Here is a 17,662-nt window from a genome sequence, read left to right on the forward strand (position 1 = left end):
TTTAGACCTAAAAGAATGTACTAATCCGATGCAAGAGTTTACTGAATGCTCATTTAGCAGTTGCGCTATTGGTTGCACCCTCTGTTGGCATCTCTGCTTCTCTCTGCACTCTCCACCATTGCACTTTCTGAACTGCCTGTAGCCTGTAGACCCTACACTACAGTTTGGGCAACATGTCCGCTGTCCCTCGCGCAATACTTTCGTTTGACTTTTATCAACGTAGAAACCAAACCCACGAGCTACGCTACGATCGCGTGTTTCCAATTTATTTGGTGCATTGATATCATTCATTATATCATGCGTGTCGATGATTTAAATCGTGTCTAACGGTAAATATCTCATCTAATCAAAGCTCGGCTAGCCTAAGATATTCAACATATCCTCTTATTACTTGGGCTTTTTTTTTATATTATCTATTTCTGTTTGCTATTTGTATACTATGTACGTACAAACAATTTTGTATCAAACGTTTTATGTCGTTGATACTTTAAGAATTTTTTGAGGTTTATCTTTTTTTTATTTTTTTTATTTTTTTTTTCCGTATAATTCTTTCCCATAGCTTAAAGTAAACATGCATAAACGATTGTTTCTCTTGTCACTTTACATAGCTGGATATGTACTATGATTGTATAACAATGAATAATCTCGCGTGCATTGCCGAAATTAGATTCTATATCAAAACTATACTATTTATATAGTTTCAAAGTTATAATATCAAAATTAATGCTTTTACCTTATTTCTTGATATTGTTTACTGCTTTTTATACCCATCTCAAGAATTTATATAAGAAATATGACGTAGGTAACTAAAATCTTGATTATCAAAACTTTACCAATGGCAGAAGAAGAAAGGATATCAACTCTTTTAGGTAAGAAACAAATTTTTTTTTTATTATAGTGTTATAACATATTATATTATATTTTTTACTAAATGATAATTATTGTATTATTAGAAAAAGATGATACTGATACATCTCGCTCAAAAGATACTTATGTTCCTGAAGAACAAACTTCAGACATCTCAATCTCCTTAATAGACATACAAATGCCAGAAACCCCAGACAGTACAAAAGGACAAACTAGTGATGGTGATACATCAAGATTAGAGAGTCCAAAGACAATAAAACCAGTACTTGGAAAAATTCAAGCTAAAAAACGGTTAATGGCATTTGCTAATCAGTTCAAAGCATTATCCAAATCTCAGATTAAACCAAACTTGTCTCAACATTCCACTTTAAAAATAAAAGACAAGACTATTCAGGATGATGCAAATATAAATAAATCAAGAAAAAAGACAGGTGATACTATATACATTATAAAATATATGTTAGAATTATTGGATTTACTACATATATAAATGCAAAATGTAAATTGCGACAAATTTTAAATTGGTTGTATTTTCTCTTTAGAGGCTTTAGATTTTTAACATCTTTTTGATCTTTGCTGTGAAATATCTTAGCAACAAAGTTGCAATTTGCAATGCCTGGCTATTTCTATAAATGTAAATTATATTTTTATATACATAACTATGCATTTTTTGAAACATTTTTATATCATAATTTTGGCAGAAAGAATATTTTTAATAAAGGATTATTTCTTATTGAAATATCTATAGATATAATTAATTTTCTTAGTGTTTCGGTAATAGAAATAAGTATTTTATTATTTTTTTATCAAATAATATTTATAATTTTATATACATTTATAAGAATTATTTATTTAAATATGATCAATATTTCTAATATTAATCAATTTTCTTCTAACTGATGTGGAAGGGTAAAAACTATAATTTATCGTAACTTATAATTTTTTAGAAGAAAAAATTTTGGCTATTGAAGAAATTCGAAGAGAGGAATCTAAAAGTAAAATGTTACTTGCAGAAGCTATGGCAGCAGGTATTATTTTTATATAAAAATTGTTATGATTGTATAAATCAAATATTCAATAATAAAAAAATTTTATAGCAAGTATGGAAGACGAAAATTATACTAGTAGAAACGTACCTGGTTTATTTGAAAGCACTAAACGTACGAAAGAAAAAAATAAACACAGAGGAATAAACGACAATAGTAAAAATAAATTAATAGATCGAAAATATTCAGAAAGGTAATAGTTTTAATTATAATGTACTCATTTTTTTAAATTATTTTTATGTTAATATTTTTTTACTTTTTTTATGATCTAATTGTTAAAGCTAATTCTATTTTTTCAAGGCATCGACATCGTGATAGAATTGATAAAGATAAGAATTTAAGTCAGGACGTTAAAGATCGTAATGAAAGTATAGAACGTTTTACGCAAAAATCGTCTCAGGATAGAGACAAAAATAGAAAGAAAGATAAAAAAAAGAAAGACGATAAAGATAAGCGAGATAATAGTAAGATTACCCCAATCCGCTACAAGAAAGAAGAAGGAAAGGATAAAAAAGAAAATGAAAAAGAAAAGGAGAAACAAGTAGAGACAAAAGAAAAAACTGGAACAGCAAAAAATAAGAAAGAAAATATAAAGGAGAAACAAACTGATATGTTGGAAGTGGAAGTAGATGGCAAGGATAAAAAAGAGAAAGATAAAGACAAATGGAAGGACAAGGTAGCGTTAAAAAGTAGTTCGTGGGCGGAAGTACGAAAATCTGGATTAACTTTTGACGATATAATTCATATCAGAAGACGTGATAATTCAGAACGATCAAATGTGAAAGTCAGGTACATGCTTTTATAGTATAAGTTACATATGTATGTATATCGCTACTTATATTTCGTTATATTGGTTTTTATACGTTATACTTTTTCAGAACCACACAACAAGATTATACACGTCACCTAGAACAAATGTTAATGTTAAATAATCATCGCTTAAAACGTCAAGCATTAATTGCTGAAGGACTTGAAGGACCTAAAAAGTATCCACCTGAATCGATTAAGTTAACGAAACGTACAAGGGGACTTCAATTATCATATTGTGAAAATCCGCGGATTTCTCTTTTATTAAACATTTCGCAACTTTTACAAACTGTTACTCCTGAACGTCGCGAGAAAATTCGAGAGATATGCGAGGCATCTTTACCACAGTATATATTGTTATCTCTTTTTTTAGTTGTTTTTCTTTTTTTTTCATTTTTTTTTTAATTTGAATCTTTGTAATTGCAGGATTGATACAGAAGATACTATGCAACAAAAGCGAAATTGGTATCATGAAATAAATACAATTAAGTCTCCTAAAGATAGCAAATGGCAGACGACTATACAGCTTCCTAAATCAAAATGGGACAGTGAAGATGAGGAATTATCGTCTATTAACGTAGCAAAAAAAGAAGTTGAGAAACCTATAAACAAATTGCAGGTTTCCATAAATGAACGTAAGTGATTTTTAACAATAAAAATGTTGCATATAATATGGATGTTAAAATATTTGTGATAATGTTTTATTTTTTATTTTGAAAGAAGAGGGATGCTCGGCAACTTCTGATTTAACAAATAAAGATACAATAAATAACCCTGAAAATATAAAGGAAGATAATAAATCTTGTGAAAAAATCATTGAAAATATAATAACGAATGATGAAGCATCAACATCTTCCTCACAATCTGCCGGAAATGAAAAGCTAGCCTCTGAATATGAACAATTTATGAAAATGGTATGCACTACTTCTACTGATGTAACTAAAGAATATTCTCCAAAAAAGAATCCTGTTAAATCTACTTCTCCACATAGTTATCATGAGTTCGATATTGAATCTAATTTAGCTGAAGACAGCATAACTTTGGAATTACCATTGACAGAAACATTTGACAGAAGAGATAAGCAAACTTTCGAAGGTTCGATAAAGAGTACAGAATGCGAAGGATCTATTCTATCGACAGATTGTCAAATACAAATTAATGAAAATATACAAATTGAACATACAAGCGAAAATAATGAATCTGAGGATTCTAAATCAATACCAAGTGATTGGGAAAATGTTAGAATAAAAGTTGAACGATTGAGTGACGAGAATACGGAATCTAAAGAAATAAAGAAAAAGAAAAAGAAAAGGAAAATAATATCCAGCAGTGATTCGTCCAGTAGTACCACATCTTCGGATTCAGAAAAAGAAAAGAAGAAAAGAAAACGAAAACGGAAACGAAAATTGAGTATTTCGTCTTCTTCCGATTCAGACAGCATTGACAGTAGTAGTACCAGTAGTAGTGATACTAGTAGTTCAGAAGAAAGAAGGAAAAGAAAGCGGAAAAAGAAAAAGAAAATTGAAAAGAAAAGGAAAAAGGCGAAACGTATTGCGCGAATAAGAAAAAAGCGTAGAAGAAAGATGAGTACCGATTCCAACAGTGATTCTGATGAACACGTAAAGAAGAGGAAGAAAATGAAAAAGAAGCCGAAAGAAGTTAAATCTATTAATAATGGAGATATAAGTAAGATAATATCAAAATCTCCTATAATAACATCGTCTGCAGATGGAGCAAAGATATTACAATCAGTAACGTCAGTAAAAAAGATTACAGAAGAAGCAGCAGATGAAAATAGAAAAAGGTCCGATCAAATTGCATCAACGAAAAAAACCATCGTTGATGTGAGTATACACGATCATGATTGCTTAAAACAGAAAAAAGAAAGAAAAGAAACTAAGCCCGACGAAAGTTTTATGGAACAATGGGAAATGGATTCTGTATCGCAACAAATTGATGACGACATTTCCAGTCAAGATCACATTAGAGAATCGAAAAAGGCAGATGATTTGGAAAAAAATAAATATCGAAAGAAAAGAAAACATAGTCGAGATAATCTTGAGCAAGAAGAAGATCAATCATCTAAAACCAATGAGGAAAATATTCATGAAGGAAAAACAAGATCAGATGAAGAAGTTGAAACGAAAAAGAAAAAAAGGAAAGAAAAAGATATTAAAAACAGCACCGAATTTCTTGCAAATTGGGAAAGAGAGGGCGAACGTATTACTCAACAAATAAATGAAGCCAAGCATTTGAAAAAACTAGGAAAGCAGAAAAAAGAAAAATGGGGAGAAACTGATTTTGACACATTAAATGTACCATCTTTAACACAGCTCGAAAAAGAGGTATGTCAAAAGCAGCTTTTAGCAGATGAGTGGGAAGTGGATAGTTTAGAAGCAATATCAGATTTGATTATGAATAAACGAAAAACCAATCAAAGCTCATTAAAAAAAATAGAAAAAGAAGTTAGATACGATAAAAAAACAGATACTTACATTGCAATAGAAAAAGAAAGTGTAAGGGAAATGAAAAAAAAGCAGGAACGTTTGTGTGCAATAAGAATATGGGAGGAGGAGCAAGAAGAAGGCGAACGAGAAGAGATGATGCTCTTAGAACAAAAAAGCAAGCAACGTAAAACAGATGATTGGGATATAGAGGAAGAATCTTTGTTTCGTAAAAATCCCGAAGAAATGGAAGTTTGTAAAATTAACGATATTGTCGCGATAGAGAAAGAATGGGGTAAAACGGACGAAGAAAAAGATATCGAAGAAACCGCGAATAAATTACCCATGAAATCAAGTAAGCGGGTTAAAAAAAGTCGTTGGGATATGGGTTCTCAGTCCGAAGAAAAACCAGAAGTTAAAGATATATGGGAGGAAGAATATGCCGAGTGGTCCAAAATTAACAAATGTGAACAAGAATTAGAAAAAACAAGAAAAGACGAAATTTGCAGTACAGATTTCTATCATAAAAAACCACAAAGTAGAGAATCATTAGAGAGATCATGGGCGTCGGAAGAAGCGACAACTGGGCCTGCACAATTAAAAAAAGATTCATCGGTGGCACATTTAATCTCTACTAAAGCAAATGAAGAACAGCTTGCATCCACTAAAGAGCGTCAAACTAGAGATCAATTCAAAGAAATTTTAGAATCGGATATAAAATTTCAAAAGAAGACCTTGGATTTATACAGTCCTAGTTCTCCAGCACTTTCTCAAAAATCGCAAGTAAGTATTTTTATTTAATTATTTTATTTTATCAGTAAAAAAAAGTTCTTCCAATGATTTTTAATATTTTTATTTAATATATTATTTGTAGTAAAAATACATTCAAATTTCATGTTTGAACGATCATTTGGTTTTCTTTTATTTTCTAGGATGTAGAAGGATCTAGTGGGAGTAACTCTTACAATTCTCTCCTTTGTGAGAAAAATAAAACAGAAACGTCAGATGAGCTATTAATTCCTATAACTGGAATACCTTTGCAATTAACAAAGCTACGTGATACTAAACATGCGGCAAATGAAAAGATAGACGATATTTTGAATAAAGTACATTTGGAAGATAAGGATTCTGTTCACAGTTTTGACGTTACAGCTACTGATAATCTATTTGATGACATTTCAATAAATGAATCGTGCTCAAAATTACATACGTCAGAAAATATGGATATTTTTGCAGAGTATAAATCGGAGAAATCATGTGGTAAACAGCACGCTGTAAATTCTATTGAAAGGCCAGTAACACATACGAATGACGATGAAGTGAATGAAGAAAAGAATTCACTTAAACTCATTCCTAAACAATTCTTAATTCGTCGTACTAACGAGCAAGTAAAATCGAAGCGTGTTTTAGAAACATCATTGCAGAGCCCCGCTCAACATGCGGCAGCCCTACTGACGATACAAAAAAAATTGTTAGAATCACACGCATTAAAAAATGATAACGACGAATACACGACCGACGAACAAGCGGACCACTTTACACACAAATATAGCATAGCGAGTAATAGCGGAATCGACAGCACGTTATTAGACACAACTAACTTTTCTGTGGTTTCCAAATCTTCAGTAATAACGATACGACAATCAAAATCTCCGACATCGGAAAAGGCGGTTTCTATTCGGTCCGAACAATCTGACAGCTACGACAGAGAGAGCAAAAACAATGACATTAAGAGATATAAGGCTAATCGAAATGTTAGTGACACTGACGCTTCATTAGATGTACAATCTCTTATCCGGGAACACAGGAAAAGAAGTCCTGGTAAAAAAGACAATGAAAAATATTCGCATGACAAAGACAGAAAAGAAAAGAAAACTGACGACGCAGAAAAATTCGATAGAAGGGACATGAAAGGCTCCAAAGATTTTGCAGATCGAAGAAGATCGAGTCCTTCGGGACGAGGAAAAAAGAGAAGAAGCAGAAGCCCGTACGTATCGTGGGAACAACAAAGGAGTAGAAGTGGCAGCCCCGGTCACAGCTGGAGCAGAAGTCGCAGTAAAAGTCCAAAAAGGAAGGATGAGGCCTCTACTAGTACGCGTGACAGAGATAAAAAACGGGAAAGATACGACGATGAGCGATCTGGTAAATCGAGATCAGATGAAAGAAAAGAAAGATACACGCGGTCTCCACCACCACCACGCTTCGGTTACAATGAAGGTAAAAAATAATAGCAATTAACGATTGTTCATCGCTGTATAACCTATTTTTTTTATAAAAGCATAAAACAGTTTTATTCTGTATCGTACATATTACATCTATTTACAGATAACTTTAAAAAATATGGCCCTTCTAAGCACAATAGGGACGACTGGAGTAGAAGAAAGCACGACAATGTCGACAGAGATCACGAAAAGGATACTAGAATGTATGATCCAATGGAGATTTTGAGAGAAAGAACAGTAGAATCGGAGAAATATAGAGATAATAGGTATTATAAAATACTTGAATGTTACGTAAACTTTTCATACATTACTTGCACCCATTAATAACTGATTAATTATTGTTTAGATTTCATACGGAAGAATTGGATCATACGTTTTGGCAATATGAAAATAGCTGTGTTTTAAGAGACGGTAACGAATCGATTGATTCGTACACCGTCGGACAAGATTTACCCCTTGAATATGACGATCGAACGTATTATAGAGAAGGAAGTTTGGACAGGGATACGGTACAATCTTCGCCACAATCGCAATCAAAATATAAGAAAAGGTATTCTCATATATTTCGCATATGTTATGCAGGTTCGAAAAAAATAATATCGAAAAGTCGATTCTTTTTATGAGATCTTTATCGATAATTTTACTGCAATGCATAAATATAATATGTATAACTTTGTTAACAAATAATCGAAGCATCTAATATTATCCGATTTAATTCAAACAGGTTTAATACAAGAAGGGAACGACAATGGGAGAAAGACAAAGATCATACGGATTTGGATCGTCACGGGCATTTAAGACCGAGATTACGAAATCGAACGCCTCCCCGTCTCAGGTATTCGCCTATGCGCCAAGTTTCAGAACGATTTCGACGAAAATCCAGATCACGCTCGAGATCTTGGTCTCCATTACGATCGCGAACACGATCTAGATCAAGATCGGATTCGCGTTCTAGATCAGCTTCTAGATCAAGATTTAGGATGAGATCGCAATCGAGATCAAGAAGTAGATCTCCATTTGATATGAGATTAAAAGACAAATCTGCTTCTATGTCGAGATTAAGAAGCCCGGAACAATTTAGAACATCTGCAGTGCGATCTTCTAGGTAAATTTTGATTTAATTTGCATTAATATTGTCAAATTGTTTATCTGTGATAAAATCTCTGACCAATTTTAAATACAGATCTCCTTCACTCGGAAGGGATAGGCTAAACGAAATTGAAAGAGAAAGAAACGACGATGATGAAAATAAAAAATTCAACGATTGTAGTGAAAGAGGTAGACGCATTGAAACTATTGTTCAAACGGGAGTTATACCAGGAACGAACATTTTGGACTCAGAAATGAATATTAATAGCGTGGATACAGCTGCTCCAAATTTCCAATATTCAAATGAGATTGAAGGTGGAAATGAGTATTATTATACAGAAAATAATTTAACTTATCCTCCTTGTATGGACGAATCATCTACGAGTTCGCCAAAACGTTTATCTCTCGATGATAGGTAAGAATTTGCATTAGATTTTTGCTATCCTGTTTTCTATATATTTTCTATATAATTAAAAAAAAACGTATTATATTTAATTTCTTAGTTTGTTTAATTTCAATGTGTATTAGTCTGTAAAATTTAATCATTTAGAATAGCCGCAATTAATATCACGTTTAATGTGGTTTAAAAATAAAAATATAATTTATTTTCCACAGGTTAGAATTAGAATTAGGTATTAAAAAACAACAAAAGGATTCTGTTATTGCCTCGGAATATTCTTCTAATTTCAATTCTAATGTCATCACATATTCATCTCCACCTCCACAACAACCACAACAGATGATGTATAGACAGCAGCCTACAGTTGTACAAGTATTTAACATTTCAACTATATTACATGTTTCTTGATTTTTAATAAAACAAAAAAGTTTACGTTAAATATTCTTTCAAGGTTGGAAATGTCTTGCAAGTTGTTCCTGCTGATTTTAATGGAGTACAATCTGCACGTCGGGAAATGTCCGTTTCAGCCGCGACTCCGCCTGTACGATCCGGATCCAGTCAAGTTGTTCGCGTAGGTAATGTCTTACAAGTAGTACCTACGTCTGTAGATTGGAGTAATAGCAGCAAGAGCAACAACAGTAACAGCGGCGGCAGTAGCAATCAGTCTTCGTCAACTACAGATCAATCAAGTGGAGTTTTATATTCTTCAACAGTCCCGGCACCCTCGCCCTCGACATCTTCGATTTCTATGTCTGTACCCATCCCCGTTCCGGTTCCATTGCCTGTACCACCAGCCTTACCTGCCGCGGCGAACACCCATGCTCCTGTCGCAAATATACCATCTGCTACTCCATTGCCGTTGTCATTGCCAATACCTGTTCCTGTGCCAGTCCCGATACCTGCCGCGACAGTGACATCGTTCTCGAGGAACGAGGTACAAAGTACGTATATAAAATTTTTCGTTTATATATAATTTTTACTTTTTCGAAAATGTTACAGTCAACAAACAAATATTCAAGAATCTTGCATTACAGAGGTAGTTCAACCCGTATATAATTACGAAGCCATACTCGAAACGCGGCGTAAAGAACGAGAAGAGCGCAAACGATTACGTGAATTACGTAGAAAAGAAAAGGAACGCAGAAGAATAGAACGTGTTAATCGACGAGCTCTCCGATTATTGGAAAAGAACAATACATCGCGACAAGCGAGTGGAGTTTTGTTAGATCAACGTAAAGGTGCGATCGTGGATCCATCAGTTTTAAAAGCGTTGAAAGAAGGAGATGAACAAGCTGAATCACCACCAGTAAATCCTGTAAAAGAAGAAGAGGCATTGACGTCGATTAAAGAAGAATATGAGGATGCCGCCGTAGACGAAGATGATGATGATGATGATGACGAAGGCGAAGCTGAGGCTGAGGCGGACGATGACGACGAAGAGGAAGAGGAAGCGGAAGATGAAGACGAGGATGACGATGATGAGAAATTACAAGCGATTAATCAGCGAATTGAAATTGACGAAACGATGACAACGTTCAGTGACACGAATAAAGATCAGGCAAATATTGAAATTAAAAGAGAATGGCCCGAGTTACCGCCTCCGCCATTGAAAGGCATTTTGGTTGTACCAGGATTTAGGTTTGTTAATATTAATTTAAAGTGTTTTCTAAAAATTTTTGTGCAAATTGCAAGTCGTAATTTATGTAATTTTAATGAAAATATTTAATAGAAATATATCTTGCTCGCATTATGCACCATTAAAATTTAATTTGTTTTAGGAGAGATACGATTCCCAATGGTAATTTGAATGATCCAGATGCAGACGACAGTATCAAAGAAGATAGCGACAAAGATGAGGAAATAGATAAAAATAATGAATACGACGAAGACGTAGGATTGGATACCAAATCTAGTAAATTAAAATTAAATAAGATAAAAAGAAATAAAAAATCAGTTCAATTTGCTGATGGCATAAAACCTGGCGAAGGAACCAGTCCTAGTGGTGGCGAAGGCGATATGCCTTCCCCACCTCCTCCTAAGGGAACAGGTTTCCGCGATGGTCTCGGAGATTTAAGAAAGAACAAAATTTATAGCTCGCGAAAGAGCAGAAAACAAGAAAAAAGAGTGAGATCACCAAAGACAAAGAAAAAAGTCAAGGTATGCGATTATTATTTTTTTTTTTATTCCGAAAAATTGTTTTCATAAAAGACGGAGATTGAAAAAATATTTTCTAGTTGCAATTTGTAAAATATGTTTCTTTACATTTTCTTAGGTAAAAATAATTAAGTTGAAAAAACCACGCATCACTCCATTGACAGCGATGATGATGGATGACTCCGATGAAATGGACGATCGTTCACCACCTCCGCCGCCTCCTGGTTCTCCACCTCCACCTCATCTCTGGCCCAGTTATCTTTCGATCTACAATACAACAGTTCGAGCAATTGAACAATCACAAAGTACGACTACAAGTTTAGCATCCCTTCAAGCTCCACCACCGCCAACTCCATTGCCTCTTTTAATTCCGCCTCCACCTTTGAATTATACCATTCAACCTTGCAGTAAATCTTAAGGTAACATTACTCATAATATCGGTCTTGTAAATTTTTGGAGATTTTTTTCTCCAAAGCATAGAATATTGATATTGAAAGTCTCTTACTGGAAATTGTAGTGGGCTACAAGAATGAGAATTGTACATTAACTTTAAAATTGAGACCTCAATATAATAATTACATAAAAATAATAAAGTGTCGGAAAATATATATAATAATCCATTGATGTTGTAAATATCCACGCAATGTATCTGTTTTTGCTTGACTAAGAGATTGTAATCTTAATATGATAAATCTTTGATCCATTGCGTCCGCAATTTCTATATCTTTATATCAATAACCTATTCCGTATATTTTCGATATCGAGAATTGTCGAATATGTAGAATACCTTCATCCAAACTTAGGCCCGGTTTCACGAACGCGAGTTAATTTAATTAATTGGTTAATTTTTAGAGTTGCAACCTTCAAAATTAACCGATCGATTAATTTAACTCGCGTTCGTGAAACTGGACCTTAATCGGAAAAATAATCTTTTGAAAAATAAAAAATATAAAATATATAAAAATCGAGAAAACATCTTTGCATCTTTTTATATTATTTTATATTGTTTTATTGTAAATAGAATGTTATTTTTTATTTATATGTTAATTTAAGGGTGCTCTCGAAACAAATTAAATGACTTGTGTTTATCACATATTATTTAAGCCTATATAAATATATTAATTTTCCATTTTTCAAAATTATTTTTTCCTAAAATTTAGATAAAAAGTTTTGTTATATAATTTTAATTTATTTTGCTCTAGGAATTCTTCGGTTGCATTAGTCACGAGATATTCTGCATTTAAGGATTGCAATGGTAATGGATATAATGTAATTATGATTATTGACGATAACATAGTGTCGTTTGTTATTATAATTAAGAATGTAATCGAAGGAATGCAATGTACATACATTGTATTACATTTTATCTCGTCACAAATACATGTGACTTATTTAAAAGTATATCTCATTGTTTTTAGTTTTAAAATATAGTACCTTAACGTGTAATGATAAGATATACAAAAACGTGTAACGTTTTAAACAGTAATCACCAATCGTCACGTATTATTTAATTGTCACCGTATACAATGCAGTATCATATATGTTAAAGTAAAAAATTTTTAGTACTTCTGATTTTGTACAAAAAAAAATTTTTTAACAATAGATTAATTTATGATCATATATTATCATAATTACTATATTGCTTACGAAGTATCTATTTACGAATAAAATCCAGGTTTTATATTAATCTTTTTTCGTGATTTTTTTGGTTAAGTTCAACGATTAAACCTTTTTATTAATATATTTGTTAGTTTATTGAAGAAATAAATACATAATCGATATTTTTTTAATTGCAAGCTATCGTTTTATCAAAAGTGTATATGCGTACTTAGAAAAATACGCTCAATGATAACAGTTGTATTCATGTATAAAGCATATACTTAAACACATTACGAACACACACAAGTGGACCAGTTTGAAGTGGTAAACACTTTATTGCAGTTAGTCAGTCTCAGCATTAAAGCTACTTATCAGAGTTCATAATTTTTTGACGCTCGAACGATTGTCAGGCTGAATCACGAATTTTTTAACGCTTTACTTAGCTATAAGCAAAATGAAAATAGCTGTTGTTGGCGGTGGAATCGTTGGATTAACAACGGCTCGATTTTTACAAGCAGAATACTTTCGTAATGCTGACATAACAGTCTTGGCTTCGGATTATGACGATACCGTCAGTCATGTAGCTGCGGGACTTTTTAGAGTCGGCGCTTCATTCTGCGGTCCTAATGAGGCAATAACAAGGTATAAACGCAGAATATTTTCTTTTTTTTATCACTTTGTATAACTTGCATTTTTTTCAACGTATGTGCCAAGTATATACGTATATTTTTCTCTAGCAAATTAATATTTTAAAATAATCATTTTTGTACATCTGTAAACGTGTGCTATTACTATCTAAAATTATCACAAAAGTGGTTTTTTAATCAACCCAGTTATATAAATATATGTATGTATTTTATAAATCATAATCAATTTATCGTTTTGAGACAATGGGTAAAAGATTCTTACGAGTTTTACGATGCTCATCGAAAAACGAATAATTCCTATGCCGGAGTGACCGATATTTCTGGATATATATTCGCAAATTCATCCGTGAATGTTGTTAAAGTAAGATTGATAAGAAATAATGTTTGTCTAGAATAAGAATATAATTAAAAATAAATTTTTTAATAGAATTATTTCATGATAAATTTATAGAGTAAACTTAATTACATTATCTCAGGCTAATTATAATTAATTATTATAACTATTCACTTAGAACGATTGGCTGGAAAACGTGGTTCCAGTGTACAGAAGAGCGACTGAGGAAGAATTCGAACTAGTTGATGGCAGTTGGAAGTACGGATCGTACTTTACGACTCTTCTCACGCAATGCAGTTTGTATCTTCCATGGATTAAACATCGGTAAATTATATAAAACATAATTAAATGCAAAAGAACTATGTGGTTTAAACAATTCGCTTTTCCAGATTGCAATCAAATGGAATTACGTTCAAGCAAAGACAACTGAATTCTCTCGAGGAATTAATTGATGACTACGATATCGTAATAAATTGTACTGGTCTTGGAGCACGCCAATTATGCAACGACAGACGTCTTGTTTCTCTGCGTGGCCAAGTAGTCAAAGTACGATGTCGTCCTCCACTCAGATATCAATCTTCTATTCACACAATTCTCTTAACGTTTTCTCATATATTTGCAATTAATTATATTACAAAAAGCATTGAAATATTGCATATCTACACAGGTAAAAGCACCATGGATGAAAATGTTCTTTTACGGCGAGCTCGACACTTACATTATACCTGGTTTCAACGGCGTAGTTACTTTAGGTGGATCGAGAAACTTTGATTCTGAAAATATGAAGTTGTGTCCATATGAATCTTCAGCGATCTGTAAAAGATGTGTGTCACTAGTTCCGTCTTTGAAAAATGCGAAAATCCTGCAACAGAAAGTTGGTCTGCGACCGCATCGGGAAGGTGGTGTCCGGGCTGGAGAGGGAAATCGTATTAATAATTATTCTAAAGCTATAGTGAGTATTTGAACAGTAAAAATAATTAATATTAATTTATAGAACTGCAAAAATTAAATATCTTCGTAGATTGTACACAATTATGGACATGGTGGTTACGGAGTTTGCATGGCACCTGGAACTGCTATGACAACTGTGGAAGCAGCCGCCAAACTTCATAAAGCTACGAGCTCCAAAATATAATTAATATTTTGAGCCTGTCTCATTCTCAATCTACATTATTTTTTTCTCTTATATATATCACCCATTATTGTATTATGGAAAATACTGCTAAAATTTTTTTAATGCTAACATAACATTTATTAATGAGTTTACATAAATTAGAATAATACTGTACGGTATCAATTAAATACTGAAAAAACATTTATAAATAGAACTTTTAAAGGTTCGGTATCTATGGAGACACACGTTTATATATTCTTTAATAGCGAAAAAATATATTTTATTAAATTATATTTAACATATTTTTTTAAATAATTAATCTTACTGTTTAAACTTAAAATTTATCTTTTTTTTTCGTACAAACATAATTACATCGTACATTATTACATCGTACTTCGTATTATTTTTCGGTTTAATTACTTAGCGAATGAATATTATTTGTAAACGTACATACTATGAAATGACTAATAAGTTTTTAACTGTCACACTATAAATTAATATAATTGAGTATGTCGAGCTTTAAAATTATACAATAGAGAATAATCGTTATGAAAAAAATACCATTCCTAAGCGCTATTTCTTGCCGGGCTTTATATTCTTCCGAGGTGGCGCTCCCCATCTCAATGCACTGCTATCGACTGTAAGACGAGGCCTTTTATATTGGCTGCTTTTTATGTGTTCTTCCACTAATTTGGGTGTAACGCAAATAACATGTTGCCCTTTCCAATATTTAACCATATTCATGCTTTGTAATGTCGAGATGATATCGGTTTGCGAAATGCTGGTCATTTGGCTATAAATATTTATACTTTTTATATACTGTTATCAAAAGATTCATTATTACAGCATAATCAATATGTATCTTACCTAAGATCTTTAATACTAAGAGTGCCTCTAAAATCTCGAAGAATTTCCAATAGAATCCAACTCCAATAACTGCGATAAGATAACTTTCCTAAATCACTTAAAGGTTTTTCTGGACTTCCAACAGTTTGTTCAATTCTACTTAATTCATAACTGAAAGCTATCAGCAATTTACCATAGCCCTGTCTTTGAAAAGGAGGTAACGTTAAAATACACGCGACGTTATTACCATCAGGAGATTCTTTTTCCTGCAAATAAACATAGCTTTTAATAAAAAAAAATTTTTTTCCATCAAATTATATTATTCTTATAATAATGTATTTTTACATAAAATAATATAAATTTTTTTAAATCTATACTGTACCTTTGAAAAATAGCCAACTAAATGTGCCCCGTGTTTATCTACTTCACACAAAATGTAAAAGAGAAACGGTTCAACATCAAAATACAGAGTTTTATGATCCAGAAATAATTTAGCCAATAGACATAAATTCTGACAATAAATTTTATGTTCCCTGCCGTCTACTTCCCAAATACTCAATGTTCCCTTTCGATAAATTTCTTTCCCAACTGGTTGTCTATGAGTACATTCACTCTAAAATGTATAAATATCATAATTACAGTACACATTGTAAATTAAAATTAAAACATCAATTAATTCTTCTATCTTACCATGTGATATCTGTAAGTTTTCTCAAGACGCATGTACTTTAAACAATATTCACATATCCAGAGTTTTGGTTGTTTGCCATATTCTTCTGGATATGGACTAAAATACCAAGTATCAATTTCATATTTACCTAGAAACAAAATTATGAAAATCACGAAATTCTTTTTCATTAATAACACTACATACACTCCTTGTCAAAAAATTAAAAATTAATATAATAAATAAAGACTTTAATATAGTATTAATTTTTATATAGTATTTAATGTTTTATAAATTACAAATTTTGTTTATATGTCTTCTTTACTTCACTTTAATATTTTTTCTAGGATTTTTATTCATAAATTTGATCTTTTTGACAAAAGTGTATTATTACACATGTGAAATAATAATACTTACCAATTTGTATTCGATCTATGTATTTAACTTTTGTTATAGCTTCATGTTCTTTCTCCAATGCAGCTGTAGTAGGATCCATTTCTGCATAAGTCTAAAATAATAAAAATATGTACACAGCCATTAATATTTACTGTTTGTGGGAAGAAAAATTAACTTAATAAGGATACATTTCTACCTTTTGTACATGGTTAATTTCATCATGGCGCCTCTTCTGATTTCTAGTAATTTTGCGATCTGATGAATCTGCTAATAAATCAGTACCAGAATTTCTATCATGTCGGTCTATTTCACTCATATCAAATCTGCTGGACATGATTCTGTCACGTGGTACCCATTCATCTAATCTTCTGTTATGTCCATCATAATGGACATAGTATTCATAGTGACTTTCATTTTCATTATAACGTGTTTGGATAATTTCAGCTGGATCTATACAACAAGAACAATGTTAAATCAAACTTTTAATCTTGCCTTGTGGTCATAAAGACACAACCAATACAGTTCCAATAGACCAAAAGAAAGACTACTTAAAAAATATTAAAAATTAGCGATAGGCATCGCAGATCATTAATAATTATCTGCAATCGCGTTGACAAAAGAAACATTAACAATCAAACTGTTCTTACGCACGCCAGGAGTCGTCGGATCTGCGAACGAGGTAATGTTCGCCTATGTCAAGCGGCAGCTCCTCGAGGCTGTCTGCGTCATCGCCAGAGCCCTTTCCGCCATTCGTCAATGTATTATCGCGTTTCTCCTGCTTCATCATCGTCTCTTTCATCATGTTACAACTGTCTTTGCTTCTCTGCTCAGACTCAGCCATGTTTCGCTTGCAATTCACATGCTACGCGAATCCCGCTGGCTAGCGTTAATTACGTGAAAACCGAACGTAAACGAAACCATTGCATTTGTTGCACTGACGCAATAACCTAACGAAACGACTCGATCCGCGTCGTTCGCAGCACGGCCATACAATCCACACATGCCTCCATTTTAGTGTCACAGTTCCGCC

The 17,662-nt window shown here is 32.4% G+C and overlaps 3 protein-coding genes across 7 annotated transcripts; 2 read left to right on the forward strand and 1 right to left on the reverse strand.

Annotated features, from left to right (window-relative positions):
* Window positions 1-134: 134 nt before the first annotated feature.
* Window positions 135-12,430, forward strand: LOC139109673 (trichohyalin). 5 transcript variants are annotated; one of them, XM_070668919.1, is made up of 20 exons: window positions 135-329; window positions 803-869; window positions 954-1,298; window positions 1,815-1,895; window positions 1,965-2,106; window positions 2,214-2,702; window positions 2,792-3,067; window positions 3,147-3,355; window positions 3,441-5,947; window positions 6,097-7,381; window positions 7,490-7,652; window positions 7,733-7,936; window positions 8,111-8,491; window positions 8,570-8,890; window positions 9,091-9,247; window positions 9,327-9,816; window positions 9,895-10,513; window positions 10,654-11,032; window positions 11,148-11,448; window positions 12,232-12,430. In XM_070668919.1, exons 2-19 carry the CDS (start codon window positions 836-838, stop codon window positions 11,445-11,447), a joined length of 8,382 nt encoding a protein of 2,793 aa, XP_070525020.1. In that variant the 5' UTR covers window positions 135-329; window positions 803-835; the 3' UTR covers window position 11,448; window positions 12,232-12,430. The 5 variants fall into 5 exon arrangements, with proteins under 5 accessions (XP_070525020.1, XP_070525023.1, XP_070525019.1 ...); XM_070668922.1 differs by having other exon boundaries at window positions 11,148-11,334; XM_070668918.1 differs by lacking the exon at window positions 12,232-12,430 and having other exon boundaries at window positions 11,148-11,735.
* A 312-nt stretch (window positions 12,431-12,742) lies between these two features.
* On the forward strand, window positions 12,743-15,016 carry Daao1 (D-amino acid oxidase 1). The gene is made up of 6 exons (XM_070668936.1): window positions 12,743-13,270; window positions 13,516-13,636; window positions 13,788-13,933; window positions 13,999-14,155; window positions 14,277-14,561; window positions 14,631-15,016. The coding sequence occupies exons 1-6, from the start codon at window positions 13,083-13,085 to the stop codon at window positions 14,742-14,744; spliced, it is 1,011 nt and encodes a 336-aa protein (XP_070525037.1). The 5' UTR covers window positions 12,743-13,082; the 3' UTR covers window positions 14,745-15,016.
* Window positions 14,979-17,652, reverse strand: Mof (males absent on the first). The gene is made up of 7 exons (XM_070668932.1): window positions 17,284-17,652; window positions 16,829-17,082; window positions 16,654-16,744; window positions 16,260-16,387; window positions 15,952-16,182; window positions 15,591-15,835; window positions 14,979-15,516 (listed from the first exon to the last, which is right to left on the reverse strand). The coding sequence occupies exons 1-7, from the start codon at window positions 17,471-17,473 to the stop codon at window positions 15,297-15,299; spliced, it is 1,359 nt and encodes a 452-aa protein (XP_070525033.1). The 5' UTR covers window positions 17,474-17,652; the 3' UTR covers window positions 14,979-15,296.
* Window positions 17,653-17,662: the final 10 nt, after the last annotated feature.

The sequence above is a fragment of the Cardiocondyla obscurior genome, linkage group LG18 (assembly GCF_019399895.1).
Source record: "Cardiocondyla obscurior isolate alpha-2009 linkage group LG18, Cobs3.1, whole genome shotgun sequence".
NCBI classification, from domain to species: Eukaryota; Metazoa; Arthropoda; class Insecta; order Hymenoptera; family Formicidae; genus Cardiocondyla; species Cardiocondyla obscurior.